The 9,802-nt window shown below is 35.5% G+C and overlaps 1 protein-coding gene across 2 annotated transcripts; it reads left to right on the forward strand.

The window, feature by feature from the left end:
• Positions 1 to 2,036: 2,036 nt before the first annotated feature.
• Positions 2,037 to 7,866, forward strand: LOC102607573 (nuclear pore complex protein NUP96). 2 transcript variants are annotated; one of them, XM_052444433.1, is made up of 6 exons: positions 2,037 to 2,318; positions 2,509 to 5,155; positions 5,280 to 5,403; positions 6,518 to 6,666; positions 7,176 to 7,273; positions 7,461 to 7,866. In XM_052444433.1, exons 2-6 carry the CDS (start codon positions 2,597 to 2,599, stop codon positions 7,654 to 7,656), a joined length of 3,126 nt encoding a protein of 1,041 aa, XP_052300393.1. In that variant the 5' UTR covers positions 2,037 to 2,318; positions 2,509 to 2,596; the 3' UTR covers positions 7,657 to 7,866. The 2 variants fall into 2 exon arrangements, with proteins under 2 accessions (XP_052300393.1, XP_052300392.1); XM_052444432.1 differs by having other exon boundaries at positions 2,570 to 5,155.
• The last annotated feature ends 1,936 nt before the right edge of the window (positions 7,867 to 9,802 follow it).

Genomic DNA, 9,802 nt, shown 5'->3' on the forward strand with positions numbered 1-9,802 from the left:
GTCCTCTCTTTTTTAAAAAATAAATTCATAAATTAAAATCTAAAAAATACTAAATCCTTAATTCATAAATAAATAATGATTTAAAAAAATTAAAATTATAATACTAAAGTCTCTCTTAAGTATTCTTAATAAATTAAGAGAGTATTTTAATTAGAGAAATCAGTATTATAAAATTAAATATATAAGTTTTTATTTTCTTTATTTATTATTTTATTTTAAAATAATTATTTTTAATTCATTATTAATTACAACAACTTGTTAATTATTAACTCATTACAAGGTTACAATCATTTAAAAAAATATAACTAAAGAATATCTAAAAGCGCAGGACAGAGCCAAGCCCACAACAGCCGGCCCAGGACTGTCCTTGTATTTCCCTTAGCATAGTAAAAAGAACTAATAATTTTCTAAATTTTATACGAAGTTTAAAGACTTAATCAAATGTTTAAAATTTTGATTAATTGTAAATTAAAAACCCAAGTTTTTAATGGACGAGAGACTCGAAAGCTTGATGAGTCCTTCTCAGAAAATGAAATTGTATTTGCGCTTTTTATTAATGTTTACGGGGTCTATATGTTTTCTAAAAGCAAAATCAGAAATCAAATACATATAAAATTACAAAAGAAAAGAAAAATGATTGCTAATTCAAGAATCAAATATTAGTTTGAACTACCACTCTGTCTCACGTATATATCGTTCATTTAGAATGAATTGTTTCATCACCTTACCATGATAAAGATAGACAGAGGGGGATCCACCTCATGATTAAAAGGGTTCAAGCCCACATTAGAAAAAATTATTTCAAATAAACTAAAGAGAAAATTACTTAAGTTGCTAATTAGATAAAGTTAAATCTATTAAAGTAACCTCTTTAGATTTATACAAATGGCCACATAAATTTATAAACCCATAAAATTTAAACTTTTAACATTGAGAATTATGAAAGCTCACACTTTAATTAAAACAATAAAAGCGCATAGTAACGCAAATGAGTGATTTTACTATTATTTAATTTAGTCCACGTTAAATCCATTAAAATAACTTATATAAATCCATTAAAACATAAAAATTCAGTTTTCACGTCTCATCGTTATATTATTTAACCCCTGATAAATCATTTTTCTGGATCCTATACTAAACGTTGAGAGACTATTTCACCTAGTTATTTCTCGAAAACTGGAGAGTTACTCAATTCGGTTATTGCACGTCTATAATTTTGGGATGATTTTTTGTAGATAAATTTAGGATTCGTACCTTGCTTACTCATTAATTTATAAAATGTAGTACTAATTGCTCATCTCAAAGAACTTTGAGAGACCTATTCTTTTAATGTTTGTACGCAGATAGTCTTTTCACATAGATCTTAACTAGCAAAGCTTTTATCAAATAAAATACTCGATTTTCATTAATAAGTTCAAATAAAAATTAAATAATCACTAACCGCACATTAATTGAGTTGGTTAGACACATCACTTCCTCGCTTCATTCTTGATGCTGAGGGTTATGACAAACATTAACTTGAATTTTAAGTCCGAACAAATGTATTAAGTTGTATTTCTCAATATTTTTACCACACTACTAAAGAGATTCTTTGATTCAAAACTCTAATAGAATTAAGCCACTAGGCTAAAGCCTAGTGGTTAGAATCCAAACCTCACAATTGTGAGGTCATGGGTTCGAGCCCTCTCAATGCATTGTGAGGGTTTTATGTCCTTTCTCAATTTGAGTTAAGGCAATCTTCTCCTTTGCGAAATGTGAGTAAAGTAGACGTATCTCAAATATTAATGAAGGTAAAAATATGGGCGATGCTTTATAAGAATTGATGTAAATTAGTTCCAGTAATAATCTGATTTATAAATATTAGTTGTAATCTCATATAATATGAGTTGTACTCTTTAGTAATAATTTCATGTAATAAAAAAAACTCTAATAGAATTACCACTAAACAAAAAATCAGAAGAATAATAATAAAAGTGGTAAATGTATAATAAAACCTATACTTTAAGCAATAGCAATCACCACAAACTCTTGTAACTTTAGCCCAGCCCAGCCCAGCCCAGCCACGCCACCCGCACTGAGCGCAGTGTCCAAATTACTGGCAAGTATCAACTTTCCCTCCTCCCCTGTTCCCTCTCCATCTCCCTCTCCTCGCCGCTGCCCGCTGCGATGCTTCTCTTTAGTTTTACACTCTGACTGGTACTGAACGACTACCTGAAGTACCGGTAACCGGTCCACCCGCCTCCAACAAAAACATCAAACCCCTCACTCACAGCACTCAAGCTCCGTCCTCTCCCCCCCCCCCCCGCTTCCGGTCGCCGGTAATCCCTCATACTCCCATTCTTTTCAGTTTTATATTACAGCAGGATAAAGAAAATTGTAATTGCATTTCAGTATTTGCATAATGTGTGAATTAAGGTCTCTTTAGTTTTTTTATTCTTTCTTAAATTGGTTAGGGTTTTTTAATGTGTGTGTTTCTAGTTTACGCTTTTTGTTACTGTTACATTGTAGGGTTTTTTTGAATTCTGAATTGGGGAAAGGAAGTTGATGATGTAATTTATGTTGTTATCAGGGGGGGTTTTCTGTGAACTTCAATAGTATGGGATTGGATGCGAGAACTTTTGCTTCATGTAACAATATACCTCAATATAGAAAGGGAAATATTTCAATGAATGCTTATTCGCTGTCTTGTGAGATTTCGAGTGAGAATGGAGATTCCTTACCAGTTCTGTGTTCTCCTGATTATTATACGGAGCCTTTGTTGAACGATTTGGCTAAACGGGAAGTGATTGATCCGGGTTACTCTAGTCGGGTACCTGATTTCACAGTTGGAAGGTTGGGTTATGGATATGTTAAATTTCTTGGGAACACTGACGTCAGATGGCTAGATTTGGATCAAATTGTGAAGTTTGGTAGGCATGAGATAGTTGTTTATGAAGATGAAAGTTCCAAGCCTGAGGTTGGTCAGGGCCTTAACAAGGCAGCCGAAGTGACTTTGTTTCTACAAGGGAGATATTTGAGTTTAAAACTAAAAGAAGGGGATTCAGATGATTTTGTTAAGAAAATGAAAGAGAGGACGGAGAGGCAAGGAGCTCGGTTTGTTTCTTTTGACCCTGTGAGTGGTGAATGGAAGTTCTTGGTTGTTCATTTCAGTAGATTTGGTTTGAGTGATGAGGAGGAGGATGATATAATGATGGATGATGCTACACCAGTTCAAAATTCTTTGGAGATGAATGGTGGAGAGGTATCTGACGTTGATGAAGAAACCCAAATGGATCTTAGTGGACCGGAGCTTTCTCATTCTCTTCCTGCACATCTTGGACTTGACCCTTTAAAGATGAAAGAAATGAGAATGGTGATGTTTCAGGAAGAGGAGGAGATTGATGATTTTAGTGGAACACCCTCATGGCAGCAATGGTCCCTTGGTAAAGAATATATAAGACCTCCTTTGCAGAATACTGCTCAGAGAATGAGCCAAAGGTCTAGTTCACCTCTTGCACGAAAAACTCCAGTAGGTTTGCTTGAGTACCACCCTGGTAATTCTGATTCAGACTCTCCTGGAATGATTCTGATGGCCCAACAGGATAAGGGCATGCCACTAAAGAAATTGAAATCAGATGGGTTTAAGCTGGACCTCAAGCATGAAACTCCAGTTACTGGAAGCCATTCTCACAATATAGTCGATGCAGGTTTGTTCATGGGTAGGGCGTTTCGTGTAGGGTGGGGACCAAATGGCATCCTTGTTCACAGTGGTGCACCAGTTGGTAGTAATTCTCGGGGGGTAATATCATCTGTAATCAATGTAGAAAAGGTTGCAATAGACAAAGTGGTCAGAGATGAAAATGATAAAGTGAGAAAGGAACTTGTTGATTTTTCCTTTGATGCTCCATTAAATCTTCATAAGGAGTTGAATCATGAAACAGAAGAAGTTGAAGTTGGGTCCTATAAGCTAAAGCTTCAAAAGGTTGTGTCAAATAGCTTAATGCTTTCAGAAATTTGTCGGAGCTATATAGACATTATTGAGGCACAGCTAGATGTGCCTGGGGTATCTTCTTCTGCTCGTTTAGTTTTGATGCACCAAGTAATGGTCTGGGAATTGATAAAAGTACTCTTTTCTGAAAGGGAAAATGGTGGACAATTAAGATCTGAGGGCGATGACAATGAGGAAGAGATGATGCAGGATATAAAGGACGGTCCTCCTGAATTTGACCTGGAGGCACTTCCTCTTATTCGAAGAGCAGAGTTCAGTTGTTGGTTAAAAGAAAGTGTTTGCCACCGAGTTCAAGAGGATGTAAGCTCCTTGGATGAGTCCAATTATCTTAAACACATATTTTTACTCCTGACAGGTCGGCAGTTGGATTCATCTGTGGAACTGGCTGCTTCTAGAGGGGATGTGAGACTGGCTTGTTTGTTAAGTCAGGCTGGTGGATCCACGGTGAGTCGTTCTGATATTGCACACCAGCTTGATCTTTGGAGAGTTAATGGACTGGACTTCAAGTTCATTGAGAAGGATAGGATTAGGCTTTATGAGCTGCTTGCCGGCCATATTCATAGCTCGTTAAATGATGTAACCATTGACTGGAAGAGGTTCCTGGGATTGTTGATGTGGTATCAACTACCACCTGAAACTTCATTGGCCATTGTTTTTCAAACTTATCAACACCTTCTTGAGGATGGAAAGGCTCCATTGCCGGTTCCAATTTATGTAGACGAAGGACCAATTGATGAGCCTATTGATTGGAGTGGAAATGAACGTTATGACCTCTCGTATTATCTTATGCTCCTTCATGCCAGTGGAGAGAGTAAATTTGGCTCTCTAAAAACCATGTTTAATGCCCTCTCTTCAACATATGATCCACTTGACTACCATATGATCTGGCATCAACGTGAAGTGTTAGCAGCTGTGGGTGTTATCAGTTCTAATGATCTTCAAATACTTGACATGGGACTTGTCTCTCAGCTTCTATGTCAAGGGAAGTGTCATTGGGCCATCTATGTGGTCCTTCACATGCCCCGCTGTGATGATTATCCATATCTGCAGGCTACCCTTATACGGGAAATCTTGTTCCAATATTGTGAATCTTGGAGTTCAGAAGAATCACAACGTCAATTTATTGAGGCCTTGGGCGTTCCATCGGAGTGGTTGCATGAAGCAATGGTTTGTCAACAAATTTTTCATATTTGCATCTTTGAACTTTTTTTTTCCCCTTCCTCTGGGCCATACATATATCAAATCTTTTCATTTTTCTTTCAGCTGCTGAGATATTTCTTCCTGAATGCAGGCAGTTTACTACAATTACTATGGGGAACTCTCAAAGGCCCTTGAACACTTCCTTGAATGTGCAAATTGGCAAAAAGCTCACTCCATTTTTGTAACTTCAGTGGCTCATACATTATTTTTGTCAGGTAAATGTTCAACATTAGATCATCTATCATCTTTGGTCTTGGAATTTGGTATTTGCTATTCTTAGGATCGAATTATTGTCTAGTTTCAAAACATTCCTACGTAAGATATCAAAATTTGTTGTATATTTGGTTTAGATAGTCATTTATAAACATTATTACATTGCTTGTTGACGATTCTTAAATTGATTGTAATTGGAGAAACTTGGAAGGATTAGTGAATTTCTATTTAGTTTAGGTAGCACTAGGATATTAATTGGGAAATCAATGTTCAATCTTTCATTTCTCATTTACCTAACCTTCTTGATACCTCGCCCGCTTCTTATTTCCAATTTTTAGTTGAACATGAACTGACTTCTGATGCTGGATTGATCGTGTTGATATTGTTTTTATCTTGACTCAGAGGATCCAATCAGATCCTTCTTCATTGGTTTTGTTCCACAAATGCTATAGCTTTCATGAAAACTAAGGAAGCTTTTGCTTTCATGAATTTTAAGGTGTAGGAACCCTTTCCATAACTTAGTATACATGTACTGGAGTGCATATGTTCCCTTATGAACGTGAATTTAATAATTGTGAAATACATGGTTGGAGTTCAAATTCTTAAATTGATGTATGCATATTAGAAATGTTCTATTCAAACGACAACTAAGGCTTTTATTTGAAATTGGATTCTCGATTTAAAATCCAGCATGTAGACTGCATACTGCTGTTGATGGGCATGTTATGACTTATTTTAGGCATTTCCTGCTTGATTTCACAACTTTTCAAACCACAGGCAACTTAGTATTAATGCCAGAATCTCATGTTTGTGCATTTAATTGGATTCTTTGCATGCTGATAATCTATTCTTTTCTTATGGGTGAAAAAAAAGATATCCGACTTTTAAGCTCTAATTGAGTTTTCTTTACCAAGCAACCCATAATTAGGGATTGAAATCCTTTCTTCAGATATTGTTCTTTTGACTACTTTGCATACGGATACTGTTGATTTTGTTAATACTTTTTCACAGGGAATGAATGGGTGAATGCTTTATACAATCCTATAATCACAATCCCATAATCATTTTCTTCACTCTGACAATTTTATTCATGTTCTTTTCTTCATATTAATGTAGCCAATCACTCAGATGTGTGGACACTCGCAACTTCCATGGAGAGCCACAAGTCAGAAATTGAGAATTGGGACCTGGGAGCTGGAATGTACATTGTGTTTTATTTAATAAGAAGTTCATTGCAGGAAGAGAACAATACTATGAGTGATCTGGTGAGAATCAAGAAAACTCAGCATTGTGAGATTTAAACTAGTCATTTCTCAATATATTTGGTTGACAGCTTGGGGCTCTTCTGTTTTATGGCGCTATCATTGTAGAATTTGATCTGCATCTGGTTTTGTAGAACTCAAGCCAATCCCAACTAGAACAGCTGGCAGCCGCTTGGCCTGGCTTTCTGAAGTTGGACTGGTGTCTTGTTGAGTATTAGTATATGCATAGTGATCAGATCTATAATTTGCCCATGAAACTTTATTTCCTTTTCTCTTTGTTGGACTAGCATTTCAAATCTCTCAAACGAAGCAAAAAATGCCAGCACACTGTTTTCCCATTGCTGGGGTGTAACAATATGAATAGACCTGGACTTTATGAGTATTCAAAGATATGACACTGCAGAATTCTCAGGCTCTGGATTCATGTCTCTAGGATGCCCAATGTTGATTGAAGTCATTGGTTGTCATTTCTTTATCTATGAAGACTCAAAAGAAATTATTTGCCTTTGCAGAATTCTCTTGAGAGCAAAAATGCTGCTTGTAAGGAATTCCTTGTTTGTTTGAAGGAGTCATTGGCAGTTTGGGGCGCTAGATTACCCACTGAGGCCAGGTATTCTCGATGATCCTCTAGTTAAGTAGTGTTTTTTTTTTTTCCCTTCCCTGATAAGTGCATATGTATATTTTACATCCATTTATAAAAAATTCTTGTTCACAAGCTGAATCATGTAGGATTATTTGCGTGTATTTATGTACATCTAAGCCAATAAGTTGACACAGTTTACAAATTTGCATTGCAGAGTAGCATATTCAAAGATGGCAGAGGAGATATGCGACTTGCTTCTATCTGATATTAGCCAGGGTCCAACCCGTGATGCTCAGCTAAGCTGCTTCGATACAGTCTTTAGTGCTCCGATACCAGAAGACTTCCGCTCAAATCATTTGCAGGATGCAGTATCTCTTTTTACATGTTATCTGTCCGAGATAGCTTCTTAGTTTTTTACACACCATCCCTGTTGATTATGATTTTGGCATGGTCAGAACTCAGATGTGTGCTATGACAGTTTTGAGAATTTTGTTGTAAAGTTTGTTTGCGTCGCCGTTTGCAATTTTGCATGCTTAAATTCGATCAAATGGATATAAGGAGCTCTTTGTACCAGAGGTCCAGAGCAAAGGGGAAAGAAAAATGCTTATTCTTACATTTTATGGTGCCTCTTATTCTCTCAAATCTGTGGATTAGCATCGACATCGAAGACATGCAAGTAAATTTGGTATTAAGAAAAGGGAGAAATTTGAATTTATTTTAATTTATTTTAATTTACTGATTATTCCCCCAAAGCTGTTAAAACGTTAATTTACTCCCATTTATTGTTATAAAGACGCGTGCTTGGGGGTGCGCGTGCGTTGATGAAATATTTTTGATGATAATTGATAAATATCACTTGTCAAGAATATTCTTGAATAGTGGTCTGTCTGTTGATGATAAATATCACTCGTCAAAAATATATTTCAATATTGGTGTTAATGCGTTGTTTCTTTAAATTTACAACTACATACAAGTAGATGGATACTACATACAAGTAGATGGATACTCCGTAAATATTGTTTGTCAAAAGTACGTTTGGGATTGATCGGTTTATTGCTTTTAATTTAGGGTAAATATTTACCGACCATTTATTTTTTTTTTTAAATACATAATTCTTAATTTTTTTTATTAAACTTTACTTAGAGTTATATTATTTTATACTTGTCCATTTTCGTCTTTAAATTATTAAGGAAATTAACGGAATATTATATAAATAACTTTTTATAATTCTCAACTAAGCAAAATTCATTCATTGATGATAGAATTGTAAATTCTTGTATAAAATGATAAAATATAGATTAATTGATTGAAAAAAATATATAAAATAATAAAAACAAATTATATGAATTAAAGAGATATTTAATCAACCAATTAGACTACATCAATCAGTTTTTTCAAAATAAAATTATACAAGAATATATAATTGTATTGTTACTCTTAATAATCATTAGCTCATACTTCAAGGAAATTTACGAAAATAATCATAAAACTTTTGTTATTTTCATAATTAACCCTCTCAATTTTTTTCTATCAACATTAGCCAAACACACGCTTTTCTCTCCAAATTACCCTTCTTTACAAACCAAAAGCAACTTTCTTTTTCCCATTTCGTCAAATCAAAGGCAGCTTTCCACTTTTGAATCATCAACCAACAGCGGCGACAAAAGGCAACGATAAAAGTGAAATCCAATCATAATCTATCCGAATCCAACACTAATAGGCATCACATAGTGGTATAAGTTATTTTCTGAACTTACTCAAGAGTTTCAGTGAACTGCCAGTCGTGGGTGAATCTGGCGACAGGCTGCCTGTCGCACAAAGCTTCACGCGACAAGGAACCTGTCGCACCAAAAATTGGTGCGACAGGCACCTGTTGCACCAAGTTTCGTGCGACAGGTAGCCTATCGCCAGATTCACCCACGACTTGCAGTTCACTGAAACTCTCAAGCAAGTTCAGAAAATAACTCATACCACTATATATTAATGAAAATAAATAAAATAACTAACATAGGTTTTGTTGAAGACTGTAGATGGTAGATCGGACGCCGATGAGGGATGAAGCCGCCGCCGACGAGGGCTGATGTTACCGCCGATGATGGGAGTTTGTTCGGTTTGGGAGAGATGGGTGAAAGAGAGTGTTGGGGGAGAGATGAGAGAGAGGGGTATTTTAGTCTCAAAGGTTTTCTTATGGCTAATGTTGATAGAAATTTATTTGGGGGGTTAAGATGGAAAAAGTCAAAATTTTTATAGTTATTGGTGTAAATTTTCCCATACTTCATTCTTTTATTTTATTTTTTTCCGGTGAATGAATGAATAAATAATAATAAAAATAAAAAGGTAGAAGATAATTTAAAAAAAAAGAATAAAAAAAGAAAACATCGTATTAGAGAAGCCTCCACACGTGAAAACCCATTACATTTCCACAGCGAAGATTTCCGTCGTATTAAGGAAAGGACAACTGTAGCCACGACACCAAATTACATCCAACCAATCAAATCTCTCCGTTAACGCAACTCACACACACACTCACTTGACTTCCCTCACTCTTTCGGAATC

This window comes from Citrus sinensis, chromosome 7 (genome assembly GCF_022201045.2).
Source record: "Citrus sinensis cultivar Valencia sweet orange chromosome 7, DVS_A1.0, whole genome shotgun sequence".
Classification (NCBI taxonomy): domain Eukaryota; kingdom Viridiplantae; phylum Streptophyta; class Magnoliopsida; order Sapindales; family Rutaceae; genus Citrus; species Citrus sinensis.